Genomic DNA, 23,000 nt, shown 5'->3' with positions numbered 1-23,000 from the left:
CAAGGTCTAACTATGGAAGGTGGAGGTAAGGAATTAGTACAATCTCCATACGCCGAACTGTTGCAAGTGTCCAGTTGTCAGCTATAAATTATAGTTCCAAATCTCTCCAGAGTAGCGCTACAGTAGCTAAGAACTTAGGTGTTACTGACGGAGTGAACTGCGCTGTTTATGATTTGAATTTTTACTTCAAATATTCTAGGTATTGAAGCGCCACCTATTTAAGGTTTTTTGACGGACACTTTTTGGTACATGGACATTGTATTCCTTCCATACATCTAATCCTCCGAATAAGTTAAGAAGTTAACAACATAATATCAACTTGTACGAAGGTATAAAGTTGGTATAAAGTTTGCGTAGAATGGTCACTTCCTAAAATTGTACACGTAAAGACGGTCAAATATGTAGCTGGAACAGCCCGATACGAATATTTCTAGCCCATAGACTAGAGAGTAATGTGTAAATAGTTGAGAATAAAAATGTCTTATATATTTATTCATATTATGCCAGACTAGATCTTGCTACCTTATGTTTAATTACTTTTTTGTGAAACAGTATAGTGTTATTTACGTTATCGATAGCCATATCAGATTTAGCTCCGTAAGAACTGTCATATTTCATTCATTCATCCTTGTGGTTTCGTTGAATTTCTCGGTTTACTTACAGCTTTATTTACATTTATTGATATTAGAAAACGAAATCGTTATATACCCATCCATTTCCAATACGTTTCGATTGACAAATAATGCTCAATGTAACTACAAATAGAGCTTAAATTTGTGGCAAGGCGGCCTTCAACACGCATAAATTCACAGACATTATTCCAAATGTATTGTTTTGATAGATAATGGATCCGAGAATGTGCAGAAAAATCAGTAGTAGTGAAAGTCTTCCAGATGCTGAAAATGTGGAATACGAAGTGGCGAGCATCATCGCGCCGCAAGAGAGCGAAGAGAACCTCCTGGAGGGCAGCCCCGAGCTGCGCTCCGTCACCTGGCTGGACGACGACCAGATCGAGGACCTAGATCTTAATTTAGACCAAACTAACCTATTTTTCCATAGAGTCGATAGTGCAGATATAATTTATAGAAGCAAGAAGAAAAAATGCAAAATGGTCGGGAAATACGTTATGGGGGACATATTAGGAGAGGGTTCGTACGGGAAAGTAAAGGAGATGTTGGACTCTGAGTCGCTATGCCGGCGCGCGGTGAAGATCCTGAAGAAGCGCAAGCTCCGCAGGATACCCAATGGAGAGCAGAATGTGCAGCGAGAGATACAGCTGCTCCGGATACTTAGACATAAGAATGTGATAGAACTAGTCGATGTTTTATTTAATGATGAAAAACAGAAAATGTACCTTGTCATGGAGTTCTGTGTGGGTGTGTTACAGGTGAGTTAGCTTACTTTCTGGTAAAAAAACTGCCTCTAGTTTCTAAACTAGATATATATATTGGAGAATATTATCTATTCCACATGAATTAGATAATTATATATGTTCTTGTCTATGTACCCACAACACAAGCCTTATTGAGCTTACTGTGGGGCTTAGTGAATTTGTGTAATAATGCCCTATAATATTTATTTATTTTATCAATAATTTTATCATGCATGATCTAACTAAATTAATGATTAATTAATTTGAATAATAAAAGTATTTTCTATTATAAGTTTAGAAACTAGAGGCAAAGTTTTATATATATGTATGTATATATACAATATTAATAATTTATACATTTATTAGTAAACAATTTCATCATAACAACAAGGAAGTAATTAAATAACACTGTTTGTCTAGTATTGATATAAGTCCAGCAAGTTGAGTGTTCGCTTGACCTTCCTCTGTTTACTGGATCAATATTTCCTACTGTGAGGCCAGTTCTATACATTTTATACATGCTTGAGTACACATTGTTGTTTACATTTACTTCGCCATTTCAAATAAGTCTGACATTAATATTACAAAGTTGTTTTTGAGCTGCGTTAATGGAATCCTATTTCTTATTAGATTTTGATGTAAACACCTCTCATGTTACATATCAGTATGTATTTGTAGAGATACATACACCTGCAAAAAGTTTTATGGCCATTATTATTGTATTTTGTTGTAAATATGTATTGAAGAAGGTCTTTGTTTTTAAATTGGTTGCTTTTAGTTGTATTATTTAGTATGTTGATTTGCCATGTTGGGATAATTATATAGTCAGAAACCTGTTTATTATATGTTTTTGACTAGCTAACCAGTCTATAGTAGTGGAAGAGAGGTATAAGTATAGTACATCACACATTAATATTTTAGAAACTTTAACATGATAGGTAACTGTTTTTTCATACAGTAACTCACAACTAGTTTTGATGGTACAGTGTCGCAACACAAACATACACATACCTATTGTTAAAACCATAACCCTTCTCTTTGATTTTGTAGAAGTCGGGCATTAACTCTGAATTAAATATGCTATATCATTGCTATCATAAGCCAATAGAAACAGTTCAAACAAATAGGTTTATCTTTTTATTATTATTTGGAAAACACAATTATGCTTCATTTTTATTACCAACACGCTATGCAAACCTATATTATTAATCAAATAAGTTTTTCAAATTCTATTTGTAGAATTAATTTGTATACTTAAGAAAAATTTGACAATCATCAAGTTTTTTCTTAGGTATTTTACTACATCAAATAATACTTCATACAGAGATCAATATTTCTTACCAAGCTGTTAACAATTAAAAATTAACTCAGCATTGAAATCTTTTTATTTAAACCAAATGCAACTTTACATTAGGAAATCTCAAGCACAGAGGCCCATGAGACTCAAGGAAAAGCCAAGTATATTTGTTATTATCTCTTTATGTCAGCAGCACCTCCATCTTGGGGTCTTCCATGGCAGATTTGACCATTTGATTGATTTGATTTTGATACTTAAACTTACTACCATGATTATTTGGTGTGCTTTAACGGCTTAAGTGAAATATTGAGCCTTTCTTCTTTGTTACCAGGACATGTTAGAGTCAAGTCCGGGCAAGAAGTTCCCGCAGCAGCAGGCCCATGACTACTTCAGGCAGCTACTAGACGGACTGGAGTACTTGCACGGGCAAGGAGTCGTGCATAAGGACATCAAGCCAGGCAACCTGCTGCTGACTCTTGATTCCACACTGAAGATTACTGATTTTGGTGTTGCTGAGGTGATTCTAAAAATTATCCTTGACTGTTTTTTATATCTTAAATTATTATTTATTTTAGATTAATCTTAAACAAATCGATCTAGTCCCATCGTGATTATCTTAATAGATATAGAAGCTACTCATAAGTATTGTGGGTCCTAGACAATATATGAATATAATAGATAAATATAGATAAATAAATTGAAAACATCCATAACCACATAACTCAGGAAATTTTTTTTAGGGTTACGGGTTTTTCTAAAGCGTATATCAATAAAAGAAGTCAAAATTGTTTACCCTTTTTCAAATGCTAAAAAACAAGGTAATGATAAATGTAAATAATTGCCTTACCGAAATTCAAACCCAGGACCTCCAGCTTCGTAGGCTTGCCCAATTTCTAACCATTCATCAAGATTATCTACAGTTAGGTATATAAAATTTAACATTTCCATTATTATGATATAGATAGTGCATGCTGCATACATAAATATTTGTGTACGGTTTTGTCATCGCAATCAATTAAAACGGAACGTAAATAAAAGTTATTCAATGCCAGGTAAATATCGCAACACATAGATAATATGATAACAGATAGCGTGAGTAGATCTGGAAGATTGCCAGTTTGTGTAATGATTTATTGATGCAATCCTCTTCAGACACAGCTATTGGGAAATACAATCGAATTAGATAAAAGCCTCTTCCATTTCGTTAGGTCGAAATGTTTCTCTCGTACATATCAAAAATGTGGCTTCTAAGATTGATCATTTGGTCCAATATTGCGTATCGCTTTCGCAAAATAGTATTATGGACGTATTTATTCGTGGTATGCTGTCCTGTTGCTAGTCCTTATGTATGTAATTTTCGAATTTCCTTAGACATATAATTGGTACGGGAGACACGTGGGGTGAAAATCTACATTCAATCCATTGTTCAACAAATTTACCCTGATTTTACAATTTAAACGCCTATTCGGTCGCGTTATTATTTTACACGATTACCAAACAAATTGCGTTTTTGCAGAAAAGATTTTGGTTTTTTGGCTTAAAGGTTTTGACAAAGAATAAATGAACTCTCCGACTTCTGACCGATAGACTTAAGTAATATCATATTAGTTTTCCAGCCAGACTACTTTAAGGATTCTGGTTGCAGGCACTAGACATGTTCTCGCCGGAGGACACGTGCTACACAGGACAGGGCTCGCCCGCCTTCCAGCCGCCGGAGATCGCCAACGGCGCTGAGCAGTTCTCGGGCTTCAAAGTCGATATTTGGAGCAGCGGCGTCACACTGTAAGTTCTCCATTGTCACTGTAATTCATCTCTCAACCAAACCACTACACATCTCTTTCTATTTAGTACTCTTCAGAAGAGAAAGATGTCTCGTGAGAATTGCGACTTCACAACTACACTTCGGGCAAGAAGTTCATAGAATCGAAGCCTGAAAATGCGGGAGTGAGTTGTGGGTATCTGGTCCGAGGGCGCTAGCGGCAAGCGAGGTTCATTTTGTATCCTCAGATCTCGTGTTCGCGTTGTAGTCATGTCAGTCACTTAAGAAAAAAGTGGGGAGGTAACTTTTCGAGATTAGGGCCGAGTACGGAGGTTGTAGGTTTACTAATCCTATTCGAGCTAAAAATGAGGTTACACTCAAACCTCTTACGACGTGTAGCAGATTTCTTGCTTTAAAGTCGTCTGCATTTGAAGCAGTTACGTAACATTCTAAGTTCACCATCACTGTAAAGTTACTTTAAAACCAATAGGAGAAACAAACGTTGCAGGGATTAAAGGTCTTAATTCTTTTTAGGACTGCTAGTATTCTTCATGGACTTTATGGTCTTCATGCCGCTTACGGCGACGTGCAGATTCGAGCTACAAGATAGGCATTTGGAGCAATTGCGTTACATTGTACCTAATTTAGCAATACCGCAGAATAAATAAAATAATAATACTATCGTACTTCCGTACAGAAATGACACTTCCTACAAATTCGAAGTTTGACAGCGATTCAGGGACGAATCATGCCGTCCCTTTTTAATGTATGGCACTTAAATAGCCCAGGCTATTTAGGGTTGTCAAAATCCAAGTCATTATTTTATCTGTGGTCGTGCACGCATAGGGATTTTAGGGACGTCAAGTTGTGCCAACCCTAATAATTACTCGGAGCAATGCTGGGCCGAGAAATCCCGAAAGGAAGAGTGTCGCCCCACTGGCAATACTTGATGTGATAACTATACGGCTACCATGAGTTGACACTTAACGCTTACGCTAGCGACTGTATACCTAAACTCGATCGCAGTCGTTAGCGTAAATGCCAAATTGACAACTCATGGTAGCCGTGCTGTTATCCTCCAAACTACACTGGAAAATAAACCTTCAACGGGGACATGGAGTACGGTTACATTGTGAGTTCCGCAATGTCACGGTAATGTCTCCTGACCGTGCATGCCGCGATGTTTACGTCTAGCCAATCTACTCGCCGATAAATCTATTAAAAGTATGTATGTATGTATAAACTCTTTATTGTACAAAACACATAAATACAAATATGGTACAGGATAGGCAGTACAAAGGCGAACTTATCCCTTTAAGGGATTTCTTCCAGTTAACATTTGAATAGATGATAGTTGATGAAAAACGGCAGACAAATATAGAACATAGTATAATAGAATAGGGGAAAGTCAGTAAAATTATAAAAGAGGACAGATTTAAATAAGAAAAAAAAGAATAAAAATTGGAAGTAACAGTATAACAAATATATAAAAGTATTGTTATAAATATCTAACATGAGTATGTATGTTGTAAGTATGTATTTGGATTGAGCTAACTAAATACATGACTTAAATAGTTTTCAGATGCCCTTTTTATACGGCATCCGTGGCAAACAGGCGTAAAGCCGATCTAATGGCAAACTTTACTTCTTTTTGAAAAACTCCATATTGAAGTTCCTCGATAAAGCCTCTTTCATTTATTTGGATAACTTTAATAATGTATTGAAAACCGCTGTAGAATATACTAGATTTTTTTTTTTTTTTTTTTTAAAGCAGCAGTTGCTATTAATATACACAAAATATTTATATTTCAATATTGGTAGCCTTTTGTATGAATTTGCGCATGAACATATTAGAGGTGACTCACATACCAAACGTGTTTCTGGTTTCAATACATGAGGCAACAAAAGCTATTTTCGGACAATGATCCGTCGAACGCCCTGGATTCAATCCGTTTTGGATTTGCATATAGGTATACTTAAGTATATTGTGACGACCGGTTTGGCCTAGTGGGTAGTGACCCTGCCTACGAAGCTGATGGTCCCGGGTTCAAATCCTGGTAAGGGCATTTATTCGTGTGATGAGCATGGATATTTGTTCCTGAGTCATGGATGTTTTCTATGTATTTAAGTATTTATAAATATTTATATATTATATATATCGTTGTCTAAGAACCCTCAACACAAGCCTTATTGAGCTTACTGTGTGACATAGTCAATTTGTGTAATAATGTCCTATAATATTTATTTATTATTATTATTATTGTATCACAACAACGCTATACCTACATAGCATGTACCTATTTATAATTATTTTGTGCCAAATTCAAAAGGATGTTGGCATGTGAAGTCGTTGCAAATAACTTTGTGACCCGTTTATGTTATAATTCCATTTAAAGTCACAATTTTTGAATACGCCATGCATTATTTATTGTTTACCAGGAAATTCTGCTTAAGAATTAGGTATTATGTATGACTGTAAGATGTGTTTTTCCTTTTTATAATCGCGTGTGCTACGCGTTTGTATTGTATATTATTGATAAGAGACACTTAATAATAATAGGTAGGTTTATTTACCTTCTTATTAATTGTTTTGTCATGTTTAGGTATACTTATGAATATAACCTGTTGTTGGTTGTATGTACTTACCTATATCTTTAGAAAATGTGTTTCTGTTACTATTTATTTAATTTATATGAAAATAACTTTTCACCACACCAACTGGTAAAGGCCTTCTTGATTGTTCAAAAACGAATGAAAAAGTTGAATTTAATTCACATGTGGGGCAAAGCAATCAAATGCAAAGTTTGAGTTGTATCCTTATGTTAGCTGGTAGAATTGACTTTTAAATGATGATTTTGAATGATACTTTTTTTTTATTACGTTCATTTGGATTTGATTTTTTTGTATTTCATAGTTAGCATTTTCCTCGCGTTGTTATGGAGAAACATTTCGTGTTTCACTCGGACGCAAAGTTTGTTTAACCCTCGTGCCTTAAAACCCTTGCGACGCTCAAGATTCTACTTCTCGAACCACTCGCTACGTTCGTGGTTCAATTTTGGAATCTTTCGTATGTTCGGGTATTAATATTAGCACGAGCGGTTAAACAACAACTTTGCCCCCTTGTAAAACAAATAACAATTTTATATCTGAATTACTTTGCTGATTGTCATTTGTATTTATTACATTTACTTAAGTAACTAGCCTGCGATTTCGTATGTGTGGAATAATGATGATGATGATTGAGAAAATCTGTCCCATCTCCTTCTCTGGACCGTGAACTATATCCATACTAAATTTCATTAAAATCCATTCAGAGAAATAGGCAGGATGGTCCCTTATTCCATTGTTTGAAATACCACTTTAGAAAGTCGACATTCCCCTTTTAGCGTGAAGAGGAAACCTGCATACATCTGCGAAGAAATTCAAAGATGTATATGAAGTCCCCAATCCGCATTGGGCTAGCGTGGGGCGTTTAGCCCAAGCCCTCTCGCGCATGAAAGGAGGCCTGTGCCCAGCACTGGGACGTATATAGGCTGAATGATTATTATTTATTATTATTATATGTTGTCATATTTTTAACTGACTCCTAAAATGATGATGATGCTCTAAATTCTTTAGTCTTTTTTAGGGTTCCGTAGTCAACTAGGAACCCTTATAGTTTCGCCATGTCCGTCTGTCTGTCTGTCCGAGGCTTTGCTCCGTGTTCGTTAGTGCTAGAAAGCTGAAATTTGGCATGGATATATAAATCAATAAAGCCGACAAAGTCGTACAATAAAATCTAAAAATTTAATTTTTTTAGGGTACCTCCCCTACACGTAAAGTGGGGGTGAACATTTTTTTTCGCTTCAACCCTAGAGTGTGGGGTATCGTTGGAAAGGTCTTTCAAAACTAATAGGGGTTTTTAAGAAACATTTTTTGATAAAGTGAATATATTCGGAGATAATCGCTCCGAAAGAAAAAAAAATGTGTCCCCCCCCCTCTAACTTTTGAACCATAAGGCCAAAAAATATGAAAAAAATCGTGGAAGTAGAGCTTAAGAAAGACATTAAATGAAAACTATAGCGGACATGATCAGTTTAGCTGTTTTTGAGTTATCTCAAAAAGTTTTTCCTTCATAGTAAAAAGACTTACTTTAATTAGGTACTGATTATGCAAATTTGCCTATTTGTTTAACTCGGGTGAAAGGTACCGTTTCATCCCTTGGTTAACAATTTACTATACTTTAAGCTCCAGTTTAGCTTATTGTGACGGAAGAGTAACTACGGAACCCTACACTGGGCGTGGCCCGACATGCTCTTGGCCGGTTATTCATGTATGCGCTCCGATTTGTAGTAGAAAACTTAACCGATAAGTTAACCTTTGTTTAAAAGGTAATACTTTTTAGTTGTGCCAAGTCAGGATCCGATAAAGACCTCTTGGAGAAAATGAAATTTTATAGGCAGACGTGTTTCGGATATTTTCACATGCATTCCTTCTCAAAGCACCATTCTACGTGATTATTCTTCAAGCACTTTGACCCCAGGTACAACATGACGACGGGCCGCTACCCGTTCGAGGGCGACAACGTTTACCGGCTCCTGGAGGCGATCGGTCGCGGCGAGCCGGCGCCGCCGCCCGCGAACCTAGGGTCTACGTTGCGGTCCCTACTTATCGCTATGCTGCAGCGCGAGCCACAGCGGAGGCCCAGCGTTCATGAGATCAGGAGACACGCGTAAGTAGACTAGCTAATCGCTCTGTTTTTTCTTAGATTGGGAGAAAGAGAAGCACTGTTTATATCGACACTGCGGTCGCTGCTGATCGCCATGCTGTTCCGTGAACCGTAGAAAACATCATCAATATTGACGATTTGATTTCGAGGTAATTTCAATAACAAAAGCTCAGTACGACCATGTCTTGTTTGTTTTGTTGACCTTGGCAAAATATGGCTAGCGTTTGCAACAGCACCCCGTATAGAGTCGTACATTTGAAATATAAAGCATTATACCTAAGGATGGTATTCCACCTGTCCAATTTGCATCGTGGCTCACTCTCTCATTAAGCAATATGTGAGATGCAAATACACATTGGACCAAGAAACAGGTCCTTAATAGGTACATTTAAATTGGACTTTCTGCGGAGTTGATTTAAAAAAAGGCTAATTGCGTATTTCATTTTCGTACAATGTTTTTGTCTTGTTTCAAAATTCCAATAATACAGACATCATTATTTATATATCAAAAGTAGGTATGTACAAATAACTAAGCAAACACCTGAACAAATAACTCACTAGCATTCCATCTCAGAAAATAATCGTCCATTGTTTTACATGACGTACTCTCATTCCCTTAAGGCCCTGTAGCTTCGTGTTCTTCTTTCACTCACTGTGCGTAAGCGTGAGCGAGATGGATGTGCGTGCTCGGGATATGTTTTTGAATTTTAATTTGTTGTAAGTTAAAAAAAAAGAAACAAGTAAATAAAATTGCGCATTTTTAGAAGCAATTTTTCATGTTTTTAGCATTTGTGCATAAATTGTTAAAATTAAAGTGCGTTTTGCGTGCGTTGTTAAAAATGTGACGTAGTTCGTTATTTTCGTTTTCCTATCGAGCGAAAGTCAAAAATCAGTATTCGAATCGCTGAAGTCGTTAGAGAAAATCCTCAAGATTGCTAATGAAATTTTTGGCAACCGTTAACAAAAAGAGCGGGACGATTTTTCTAAAACTCCACTATCTGAATCTAGGGCACCTTAAATGTCTGTGCAACAATCTATCGAGTTTACCTCTTTTAAATTAGCCAAGAATCCAACTGTCCGCAAAGCTAAAATAATAGACTAGATAACCTATACCGGCTAGCATGCTGCTTACGTCAATATATGCATTATATTCGTTTAATTTATATTAAGAGAGCTAGTAAACAAGCATCGCAAACTTGCGGCTTACTGCGAAATAAATTAACTTTGTTTACAACGGATTTATGATACCTTGTTATGTTTATTGCACAGATTTAATGACACAATTAATTATATCGGTCGACATACCACATTAACTATATCAATTATAAATGAGCGTTTCTCTCCTAGACATGTATGCACTACTGGCTCAAAAGCCGTTACAAAACTTATACACGATATTTATTTTTAGATGCATTTTGAATATAAATTTCATTTAATAAGTTGATGTTCGATATAGTGCGCAAAAAGGACTCTTGTCTGGCCTGACTTCATATAGTCTTTAGTTTTTAACCTGAGCTAGTCGGAGAGTCTATTCTCTATTGTATTAGAAAACAAACTGGAGGTGCCATAAAAAGATTCATTACTCTATTTAATGTTTATCAATTTTGATCTCTATGGCCCTGTATGTTTTTAGTTTTCAACCTGAACCAGTTTGAGATTTTACTGTGTGGCAGATACAGTAGAATCTCCATCTAGCTTAGGTTGAAAACTAAAAACTAATACCTGGGTATTAAGTTCTTGTTCGACCTCATATTTAACTGAAATAATTATAATACCTCAATGAATTATGCAATAAATTATATTTACTCATATGCACGCGGAGACAGCGAAATATGAGATTATTAATACCGATATACGAAGTATGCACAAAACAAATAATTACGTCGCGTATGTTGTAGTGTAATTTATTTATTCGTAGGTATTATGTAGGTATATGTACTACAATTGAGGGCACTGCTTAAAACTATACGAAAATGTTTAGATTAATTACTGCCAGTTATTGACGAGAGTAGTGCTGGTAATTAGAGATTATAGTTCTACATAATATGTGTTTATCCTTATTGTAAATTATATTGTGTAAGTATTGTGTTGTGATTGTTTGTTTTCAGATGGGTCCAAGCGACGCCGCCGCTGGAGGCCGGCGAGCGAGCAGTGAGCCCGCGATCACGGCGCTCCGACGACCTGCACACTTCCACCGTGCTGCCCTACCTCGTGGAGCGGCACTACGGCTCGCAGGACTACTTCACCGGCGACCTGCGCCACGGTCAGTACATCATCTCAGGCCAGCTACCCTCCACGACCTGCACACTTCCACCGTGCTGCCCTACCTCGTGGAGCGGCACTACGGCTCGCAGGACTACTTCACCGGCGACCTGCGCCACGGTCAGTACATCATCTCAGGCCAGCTACCCTCCACGACCTGCACACTTCCACCGTGCTGCCCTACCTCGTGGAGCGGCACTACGGCTCGCAGGACTACTTCACCGGCGACCTGCGCCACGGTCAGTACATCATCTCAGGCCAGCTACCCTCCACGACCTGCACACTTCCACCGTGCTGCCCTACCTCGTGGAGCGGCACTACGGCTCGCAGGACTACTTCACCGGCGACCTGCGCCACGGTCAGTACATCATCTCAGGCCAGCTACCCTCCACGACCTGCACACTTCCACCGTGCTGCCCTACCTCGTGGAGCGGCACTACGGCTCGCAGGACTACTTCACCGGCGACCTGCGCCACGGTTAGTACATCATCTCAGGCGAGCTACCCTCCACGACCTGCACACTTCCACCGTGCTGCCCTACCTCGTGGAGCGGCACTACGGCTCGCAGGACTACTTCACCGGCGACCTGCGCCACGGTTAGTACATCATCTCAGGCGAGCTACCCTCCATGACCTGCACACTTCCACCGTGCTGCCCTACCTCGTGGAGCGGCACTACGGCTCGCAGGACTACTTCACCGGCGACCTGCGCCACGGTCAGTACATCATCTCAGGCGAGCTACCCTCCACGACCTGCACACTTCCACCGTGCTGCCCTACCTCGTGGAGCGGCACTACGGCTCGCAGGACTACTTCACCGGCGACCTGCGCCACGGTCAGTACATCATCTCAGGCGAGCTACCCTCCACGACCTGCACACTTCCACCGTGCTGCCCTACCTCGTGGAGCGGCACTGCAGCTAGCAGGATAGACTATCCATGCATCTCCAATTAATACACTCAGAAAAAGACGGATAGTCAAACTCACGTAAGAGATACTGTCGCAGCGCACTCGTGCTGAGCCTATAAGCTAATGGCGTCCCGCTCTCCACGACCCACATAATTTTACCGAGCTGCCCTACTATACAATACGTGTCTTTTAAATTTGAGCCTGGGGCACGTTGGCGCTATTTGCGAGATGAACATTAGGGGTTCTAAATATTGCCACGGGTCGGTACGTGTTTTATCTCACTTGTATTGTGACTTACTTAACCCTTTGAACGCTTTATGCCATAAACAAAAATATCATTCAAACGCCAAAATCCCGGGCGCAAGGGAGCTAATGTAGACCTTACTCGAAAGTGTGAAGGTTACTTTGACAGTGTGTGGCGGTGGTGCCATAACACCTATAGTAATCCTTGGCGCTGTGGGCACGACTAGTTAGGACGCCTATAGGTGTTCGTGGCGTTCAAAAGGTTAAATTTGGTAAACTTCTTGTCTTTTTACACGATATAGAAATGGCTATAGTGTTATCTTCCCCCTACATACAACGTGTCTCTACTCTCTAGATATGGACCGAATTCCCGAGTAGAGTTCCTTCTCAGGAATGTTTTAATATGGTAAATTATTTGATTAGACGAACATAAAAAAAATCTTTTCAAAGTTAAATTAATTCAAATAAATCATCGATAAATAGGAGCATACTGTATTAGTCGTTTAAAATGACTATCAGATTAAAGTGATACTAGTAACATGACATACTCTTTAATTACCGTGTATACATACAGGCTGTTATTCGAAGGTATTAAATCGTAAATCATTAAATTCTCCGTTAATACTGTGGCGTTTGAAATGACGTCCTATTAATCTGTGTCCAGAGGGCAGAGACACGTTGTATAAGTTTGTATACAAGGGGACAGATATCTCTACAGCAAACTGATCAAGCTATGCAAGTGTAAAAGCGAATCATTTACACATTTATAATACATATTTTCGTCACAATGCAACCTTAACTTTGCAGAGACGGGCGCGGCCGACGGCTGCGGTAGGGTGCGCGCTAGAATTTGTTCGTTGAGTTAGGTTCGTTGCATGCGTGTGAGGGTGAATCCCCCTTACTCCTTTAATAAGGATTATGATCCTTATATTTATTACTGTTTTATGTAAATATGACTTAAAGATTAAATGAAAATATTGCATATCACGTAATTATGTTAAACCCGGTTCTATTTGGTCTTTTCTGTTCCTGAATGTTAAGAACACACAAAAAAATGATGGATATAAATATTATATTATATTATAAATTAGAACTATAAGCTACACTCCGCCAACGTTCTTTGGGAACAAAAGAGATAATTAACCAACTGAGATAACTTATAACAACTTGCGTTCTCTGTGTGTTTAATACTGAACAATTTTTTAAACTTTACTAATCAGTTCATGTGACATAAATTCAACTGTTTTTGATTAAATACATTTGCGGTGAAGCACTCTTTGTACTGGTGCCTTAGTAATCCACTAACAATAGACTTGAAAATTCACCTTGGTCATCATGTTACCTGAGTAATCCGGCATACTTTACTCAATGACTCACTGACTGTACAGTAATCAGGGTTTGATTAACATTTTCAGCATAATTTATTCCTTATTATAACTTTCAAGTGCAAACTGAAATCAGTGGTCATTGAAATACAGTGTCATTTTATTGTGATTTCGACGTTTACTCAATATTTCGTAAAACGTTGTGCGTTATTTCGATATATTGTAATTAGTTTTGCATGTTTTTTTAGTATCAGCATGATGCTTTAGGATCTCTAACCTATGCATAATGAAAGTGGAAGATTATGTCTGGCCCTTTGGTTTTACTTACGCAATTTCGTTGTGTTTTATTAACATAGAATACGTTATACGTTACGTTATTCAAATCCTTGTTCACTAAAGGTTTCTTGTTCGTCCAACATTTTCTTATCTGAGGAACGAATGAATGAAACAAATATGTTTGTGATTATTAATAGTCATCTACTTTAGTGTAGGAATTTAATCTAACTGTTGTCATACTTAAAGCAATTTGGTAATACTGTAAAGAGTACGAGTAAGAAGATACTACAACACCATTAGGTATTTCATTCTATTCAATACGAGGTGCTAAAGATATAATTCTGTTTGGTGCCAGTTTCTATTGTGAAATCAATTCACGTGTCTTCAAATGTGTATTACCTTTGTTCTCGTAGATCAAAGATAGATGGGCCGATGAGTTATCGTTACCGATATTATACATGTTTATGCTTATAATGTATTATAAATCATTATATAAATGGCTGAAAGAGGTAAAGTTCTAGCTATAATAAAACACTGGATCTAATCTAATTTACTTAAAATTTATTTTAATCGAATTTAAACTGTCGTGAATTATACTTACATAGAAAAAAAATGGTTTAAAACCCATTTATTCATTATTTTACTTGAATGCCGAAATGCAATACTATTGGACAATTGAGTTGAGAGTGGGATCCCATAAGTGACATAAACATAACATTAATTTTCAAGTCGTAGATGTCGCTATTGACCCACATGATCATTTTGAACATATTTGAATAAGCAGTTCCATTTAAATAATTAACGTTACGCTTCAACTTAAGTAGTGTAAATACTTTAAATTAATGTAAAATACATAAATATCGACGTAACTAGTATGGTCAAAAAATTATGGGATGTGTAAGATATGTAATCAGAATTTACAATTTTACCACCTAGCGGTTCGTTGGCAGTGAATGTGTTAACTGAGGCAGTTGGTAAAAGTTATTACAGACCGCTACGGTTAAATTAATTTTCAAGAAGAAGAAACTTCTGCGAACGATGCTATTAGCATCGCAGACGTTTCTGCTACTTAAAAAATATTTTAGTATGGGTAGCGGATCGTAACTGGTGAATTTCCAATATGACTTGGAACTCTGATAGCCGTTTAAGAAGTGTAACACTCTTACGGTAGATGTCGCTAAGGTCCCCTATACCCATATAGTGCAAAAATTGACTATGGATGAGGTCTTGGTGGCTCAGTTGGCAGAGCGCTGGAGTATCGATCCAGAGGCCGTGAGTTCAAGTTTTACCCAAGGCAGTAATTTTAAATTTGATTTGTAAATTAAATTTTGAAAATTTCTACTTTCAAATCAGGCGCGTAACTTTTTTCCAACCACCTGAGATAAGTGGTAGATATAAGGAACACATTTTTGTCTTAGAATTACTAAGATATTAGAATCAAAAAGAATAGTAGAATACAATCTATAACTGTTTGGTTCGGTGTTTCAGAGCTGGGCGACGGGGGCTCCCGCACCCTGTCCACGGCCGAGTTGTCCGAGCAGTCGTCGCGCAAGCACCGCTGGCACTCCGCCTGCGGCCGCCTGCCCTCCTGCCGCCTCACGTGATCCGCCCGTCTCCGACCCACTATCTAGGACCATTGAGGTTTAGTCGCCATACAATGCCTCCAGAACTCCACGGTGGCTCCCGCATACTATTTACATCTGGATTTTCTGAGCAGTCGTCGCGCAATCACCGCTGACACTCCGCTTATGGCCGCCTCCCTTCATGCCGCCTCACCCCATTGGACCAGTCATTCTATACAAACCTAACAAGAAACATTATTTCGGTGGATCAACTTTATATTGACACTTTCGTCTCATGCAGCCTTATGTGATAGATCACGCTTAGAAGCGTCTCCCACCCACTACCAAGGACCATTACGATTCGGTACTCACAATACCCGCAGAACTCCATTGCAGCTGAGTTGTCTGAGCAGTCATCACGCAAGCACCGCTGGCACTCCGCCTGCGGCCGTCTCCTCTCCTGCCGCCTCACGTGATCCACCCGTCTCCGACCCCCTATCCAGCACCAGTCAATCTGCAGTTGCCAAACAAGGAGCGTTACTAAGCGATCCGAGGCATTTCTTGAGTGGATCAACTTTTTCTTGGGACTTGCCATGGTTACGCCTCCTGCCGCCTCACGTGATCCATGTGTCTGAAACTCACTATCTATACCTACAGAATTTTACGATTACTTTCGCGCGTCCGCGAATTACACTGTTCTTTTCGCCAATTATATAACCCAATTATTGGATCAAAACTTACGGTAAAATATGTCAGTGAAACTCACGGCCCTGTTTGATGTAAAATTATAGTAATTATCTTACCTGTACTAACGCAGCTTGATTCGTTCATGTGCTTTTCTTTACTGTCCGGATTTTATTCTCTACTTGTATGTAGCTATATGGTTTTTGTGTAAGCACTTATAATCTAGAAACTTATGGTTTACATTTAACAATTACCACTAAGTATACCTAATATTTTTTTTTTAAATATTGTATTAAGGGCTTTAAGTGGTCTCGGCAAAGAAAAATAATTTGGATTGTAACAAATACTGAAAGGGTATTAATATTAAATATTTGCATGTATACACAATTTTGTAATCGCTATCAGATACCTTAGAACAAATAAGCGCTCCCGCCTGTGCAATTTATTTGTCCAATGTGCATCGCGTCTCACTCTCTCATTAAGCAAAATGTGAGATGTGTATGCAAATACACATTGGACCAAGCAATTGGACAGGTAGAGTACCAGAGGCAACTGAGCTCGGGCTGAGAACTTATTTTGACGTTGAAATTTGTTCGAATACTTTTGAAGACGATGCGTGTTTGATGGCGACTCTACAGGCTTAGAAAATTCTTAAACTTGTCTTGTCCATTCTTCACGACAATAAATACAAAATTATATTGAAAATGTACGAAAGATATAAGCAATAATACATATAAAAGAAAGATAAATCCGGATATAAAAATAACGTATCAATTATCTAAGTATATATGTGTAACCCTTAAAACCTATGTAGTATATCAATTAATAAATACATGTAGTTTACAGACCATTTTCCCTTGTTGCAACGAGATAGGGACCATTTATTTTGAGATTTGTATGTTTTGTTTGTGTGTACCGATAAAGCAAAGGAATCACCCGTTATTGCACAAGCGGATCTGCACATCGCTCCAGTGTTTGAGCAAGACAGTGCTATGCACGTATGAATATAGCCTGGGCGAATAAAATAAAAACAGTGTTTATACAAAGTCGCGATCTTCCAATATTCAGCGCCGTCTAATGAACGAAAATTGAGTTACTATAACCAGATGTCTAAGTACCGAACATAATAGATGGCACTAAATCCTCTGGTCAAAATAACTCAGTTTCCGTTCAATAGGTGGCCCTTCGGAACCCCAAAACCTGAGGGCTAAGTAACAAAATGGATGGAACAGAGACCTGCTAGCTGCTAGTGACGCTGTCTGGCAATAACCTAAATATTGTAGGAACGCGACTTTGAGTTTTTGGTTTGGGGCATTCGGATCCGCATCTAATGTAAACACCGCTTTTTTATTTATATATACTTTTTGAAAGACCGCAAAAGTGTTTAGGGGAGACCAAATTTCACTGCCGCTTGCGATTTGATATACGGACAATTCGGGCATTGTACAGTTTTCGCATGTACATATGGTCTTTCTCTTGGTAGTGTTATGGCAAGAATATTAAATACAATCGATCTGTCTGTCCCGTCTAATGTTGAATCGTGAAACATGACCTTAAATAACGTCACGTTGGTAAGAGATAAACGCCCACAGCGTAACGCTGCCATCGTTTAAAAGAAACCATGTCTTTAGATATGCCAAAGCCAAAGTAACAAACCACAGACTTTTGTATGGTTTCAAGGTGCCGTCTCCTTGCAGGGTGAACTCTTTAAAGTATCTGTAACTTTGTATAAGCTTGAAAGCTGCTGCTACTACTTTCAAGAGAATCTCTTGCAGAAAGCAGTGCAATATAAATTGTGTGGGGTCATTTATTTAAGGTCAATATTTCGCGCCTCGAGAGAAAATGACGAGAAATCCATTGAATGTAATATTCTTGCTCTATAAAAGGAAAAAAATAGGGTTTTTTAATTGATGGGATTTCACAGAATCCTATTTATATATGAAGTCTCGAAAACTTTGGGGACGTTGAAATACAACGTACATCGCAACTGGTCTCTGCGATTTGTTTTGGATGTTGCAACTATATAATGTATTATATGACATAATAAATGGTATTGTGTAAATGTGGTAGCATTAAAAGCAAAGAGTTGTTAGTGAGATTGTAGAAGAGGCGTAAAATTTATGAAAAAAATCGTACCGTGTCCCTGAGTTTGAGAACCGAATTAGATAGCGGTATATGGCGCTATACGTTTTAATGGTAACTGGGGCGGTATCATGGTCGCATTTTCATACTTGTTAGAACGCGACAGGCATGATGTCAGACGATAAAACATCGACCATCTTAGCACTACTGAATTATAGAATGCGTTTCAACGCATGGTACGAATATTTCTTTGATTTTATCCCTCATCTACTATTAATAACTTTATGAATAAGTTATGTGTGGCTTAGAACTGTACCTATTCAACACGCCAATTAATCTTGTCAGTTTTATTCTCTTGATTTAAATTAGTCTCCATATTAAAAACACCCGGAATTTAATAAATACTTTTGTATTGGGCATTATGATCCGCTTAAGGCCATTATAGGTATCATTCTGTATAACAGGATCGCATTTTTTTACCACCTCTCGGTCCCTTCGTTTCAAACCGAATCTTTTAACAGCAAAAATTTCGCCTACATTTTCTACTTCAAGAAACGATACAAGATATATTATGATCTTAATCGGATCATCAGTACCTATTTATTTCTGTGGCGTAACTATTGGCAATGTATATGACTGTGGCGCTGCATGGCGGCTAAAGGTTACTTTAGTTATCTGTCAGTTGACGGGAGTTCTCATTATTACGAAGTTGCTTTAGTTTCCCCACTACGCACTTCGCATATAGCCAACACGCCGATCCTGATTTAACAATTTGTGGAGGTGTTGATCGTGTTATGATACGACCTCGACGATCACTCACGTTGCACGCTGGTGCGCGTGAAATGCACTGTGGAGTCTTGTTAGGCATCTCGCTCGCGCTTCTTGTTAGGTGTGTGAATCGCGTCAAAGTCGTATCATAACAAGATCAAAAGTTTTGTTCTTGCAAGAGGTTTATATGTGTAGATGGATCTCAAATTGAGGAATCGTGTATGATTATTGTTATTTTCTACAGAATTTGCGTAGTTGTTCATATATCTCTAACTATAGTTCTTGCCATACTGCGACTCACACTTCATTAAATCTATTCGTCGGTATAATCCATTAGCCGTTTTTTTTGATTTCTTGTTAAATCTCGGGGTTCCTATCATTATCGCTTAAACACTTGATATGAACGTTGAATGTAACATTCAGTATATAGCAATAAAATGTCTGGATCTTAGAATGCCATAATAAGTACGGTTCATTAGTTAAAAGAATCTAACAAGGAAGGGTACCCAACTCTCCGACTCCGATTTGATTAATTTTGATATATGTTATAGAGTAGTCTAAAATAACGGACACGTATTTTTTTTTTGCTGCCCAAACTCAACCTGTTAGGAGAAAATGGCCTTCAAAGTACTAAAAATTTACTAAATCTTCTAACTCCTATAGAAAGTGATGCTCAAGCAACTTGCTGTTGAGTTTAGGCAGCTAAAAAAAAATACGTGTCCGTTATTTTAGACTACTCTATAACATATATCAAAATGAATCAAATCGGAGTCGGACAGTTGGGTATTTCCTTGTAAGCTTTGGATAATTTAATTTTTGGCTTAAAGTATTTCTTTCATTCAGACGATTTAAATTTCCAGGTCCTTTGTTACTTGCTCATTCTAATTGTATGTTGTTTTGCTGAAACTGTCTTTGCGCGATAAGGTCAATAAATCTGATAGTTACCCAGATCTCGCTTAACCATAGTAGATAGAATGGGATATGCTTGTATTGATTGTTAGCTTTTTGGCAAAGAGTTTCTGATTGTAGATTAAGTCCCATAAAGTCTAAGAAAAAAATGTGGCCCCGAGTTCGAGAGCTGAACTAGATGGCGCTATACGGCGCCATGTTTTGTAGTATAAACGTCAACTTTTGACAACCAGTGTTTCCGCATAATCCACCGTGTTTTTTTTAATCTCCGTTAACTTCGGGTATGGCTACTGCTGAAAGGCATAGTTATTTTTTTCCTAAAAAGTAATTAATAGCATTGCTGTAACACGGACATTATATTTAAACCCACCAAACAATTGAAAACTATCACATATGACACATCAATGACATTTAGGCTGGTTTTAGTGTCATGCGGACCGTCAATACGGATCGCTCCGCACCGGACCAATATGACGGGTCCGCACGGACGGCGGACATGAACTTTATACAAATAGTCGGTGCAGTTCGCTCCGTACTGTCGATCCGCATGACACTAAAACCAGCCTTAGAATATCAATCGTCCGAGATAGTGGTTGAGCTTAGTAGCAAATTTATAAACTCATACTAAACGCTAATCAATATGTAAACAGGCTCTAAGGCTCGCTCGTAGGTGCCTTATCAGATAAAAAAATAATCATTGATTATATCTAAAATAGAGTTAATTAGAATACCGGTTTTTTTGAGAAAGTAACTTAATTTAAGCTCAAGAATACACCCTTGAAATTAACGGACTTTAAAAAAAACACCGTGTGTATGGGGCCGTACAGCATCATCCACTTTACCCATCGAATTCGAGACACGATTTTTTCTTAGTTTATAAGTTTTCTATGATAAATAATTCTTTGCTTTTTAGTAAAGTACAAGTTTCTGTGTGATCGTTGCAAACTTAATTATTTACTTACTGTCCAAATACTTTTATATTAGCGTAAAAAAGCAGCCGTTTGTTGAATTGTCGGTTTTGGTTTAATTAACTTTATCGGAAGCATGATAGATAATATTTTTTATATAGTATTTTTAGTTTTCTAACATCAGGTTTTCTATTTTTCTTTTTAAATAAAATCAGACCTCGCTTTTCCACATACGGTGTGTTTTATAAAATTATTTTATTGGATAGGTGTAGATATTAATACCTATAGAATAAAATTTAATATAGATAATTTTGGTGTTAAACTTGTCGAAGTAACTAGTCATATTTAGAATTGGTTCACACCAGATAGATAACTTACTTGATACACTTGTTAATTCAAATCGGGCTCTGACAAAATTATAAAAAAGCTTCAGTAGATGGCGCTGGTTCAGGGTCCTCCTGTAATTTTGAAAAAAAAATGTAATTTAACTTTGCGTTTGATCATCAGAACTATAGTGGCTCAAACAAGTTTGTCAGTAGTAAAGCGCGAATTTTAAATTTTCTATGGGACGTTAACCCTTTGCGTAATTTTTTTTAATTTGCCGCATTTTTCTACTGACGGAAATGGCTTGACAGACTATAACTACATATACCTTTATATGTAAGTCTTCGATTTAAGCTACGTCTACTGTAGTTTTATTATTGCGACTCGTATTTTCTTGACTTATCAGGTTTTTAATTCTATTATCTGTGTTTATATCGAGCTGATTTGTTTACTGATTATAATATCGAGCATTACTAAACGTTACTTTATGTGAACCGATTCTAACCGTGACATATTAATGTTCGATCTAACTCAGGGTTTCACAACCTTTTTCCATCGAGCATCCCTTAATGATAGTATATTCCACGCCTCTTATTACCTTGCCATGTACCATACGGGGTGCCAAATTGGTTGGGGACACCTGATCTAAGGCCTTGGTCTCCGGTTGTGCATATAAGTATTTCCAAAGTACGTGATGCTGTTCACATCGGAAATGCACGGCGCCAACCGGAGACCAAGGCCTTAAGGCGGTTATTACATTGCTGCGCATCCGCAGGCCGCTCCGGTGTGTGAGCAAGACAACGTTATGCACGTGTATAGCGATGTCCCGCTCGCACACCGCAGCGGCATGCGGCTGAGCGTTCAATGTGATGACCTAATATTTTAATAAATTGTATTTATAGTTTTGTACTTAGCTTTTACCTCTGTTAGTATTCGGTGTGCGCGCAGTTGTTACGTTGTTCTAGGTGTTAGGATACTGTTCAGCCATATTGTATTCGAGATTATAGCGCGGATGATCTCACATCGCCAAAGGCGCTTAATTTGAAGAACTCAAATAGTCTGTAGTAGATATATGTATACCTATTAGGTTATCGAGAGGTAAAAGTGAGGTCTGATTTATATGAAAAATTATATATGTATTATGTTTACTCTTTAGAACTAAAAACAGATAATGTACAGTGCCTGACTGAACTGATAACGTGAAACAAAACAAAGAGAATATTAATATATTGTAAATAAAAAACGAAAAGTAATGTAATCTGAGTTTTTATACTATACTGCATGCACGATTGAAAAAAATGAGTAGAGTAAAAACCCCCTTAAATGATAGTGTTTCAAGGCACCAAGCAAACATATTTTCCGGTTAAGTACTTTAGAATTCAAGAGCTGTTTGGTGTTTGCCATAGAGTCTGACTCACCAAGCTAACTCTGACATTATTTCTGACATCTTATGACAAATTGTCAAGATGTTACCATACAGGTCAAATCTCTATGAAAATACTTCATTTATGGCACTGCTCCACTTAAGTCGATGTCGATTGTCGGTGCCATATCTTAGACATAAGTACTTATTATAAAAACTGTAAACTGATCAGTTTCAAAACGAATGATTA

The 23,000-nt window shown here is 37.7% G+C and overlaps 1 protein-coding gene across 3 annotated transcripts; it reads left to right on the top strand.

Moving 5' to 3' along the window:
- Positions 1–269: 269 nt before the first annotated feature.
- On the top strand, positions 270–22,645 carry LOC133519973 (serine/threonine-protein kinase STK11-like). 3 transcript variants are annotated; one of them, XM_061854190.1, is made up of 6 exons: positions 270–1,387; positions 3,001–3,186; positions 4,315–4,451; positions 8,951–9,139; positions 11,245–12,232; positions 15,639–22,645. In XM_061854190.1, the coding sequence occupies exons 1-6, from the start codon at positions 845–847 to the stop codon at positions 15,795–15,797; spliced, it is 2,202 nt and encodes a 733-aa protein (XP_061710174.1). In that variant the 5' UTR covers positions 270–844; the 3' UTR covers positions 15,798–22,645. The 3 variants fall into 3 exon arrangements, with proteins under 3 accessions (XP_061710174.1, XP_061710177.1, XP_061710175.1); XM_061854193.1 differs by having other exon boundaries at positions 11,245–11,399; positions 15,639–15,754; XM_061854191.1 differs by lacking the exon at positions 270–1,387 and adding an exon at positions 1,807–2,258.
- Positions 22,646–23,000: the final 355 nt, after the last annotated feature.

This window comes from Cydia pomonella, chromosome 7 (genome assembly GCF_033807575.1).
Source record: "Cydia pomonella isolate Wapato2018A chromosome 7, ilCydPomo1, whole genome shotgun sequence".
In the NCBI taxonomy this organism is placed as follows: Eukaryota; Metazoa; Arthropoda; class Insecta; order Lepidoptera; family Tortricidae; genus Cydia; species Cydia pomonella.
Note: the sequence above shows the minus strand (reverse complement) of the source record. Positions and strands in the feature narration are given on the sequence as shown.

Bases quoted from the DNA above. Each gene is read 5' to 3' on its own strand.
- LOC133519973 (XM_061854190.1), top strand. From the start codon at position 845: ATGGATCCGAGAATGTGCAGAAAAATCAGTAGTAGTGAAAGTCTTCCA. The intron at 3,187-4,314 runs GTGATTCTAAAA...TTCTGGTTGCAG, and splicing joins CTGATTTTGGTGTTGCTGAG to GCACTAGACATGTTCTCGCC. The intron at 4,452-8,950 runs GTAAGTTCTCCA...CTTTGACCCCAG, and splicing joins TGGAGCAGCGGCGTCACACT to GTACAACATGACGACGGGCC.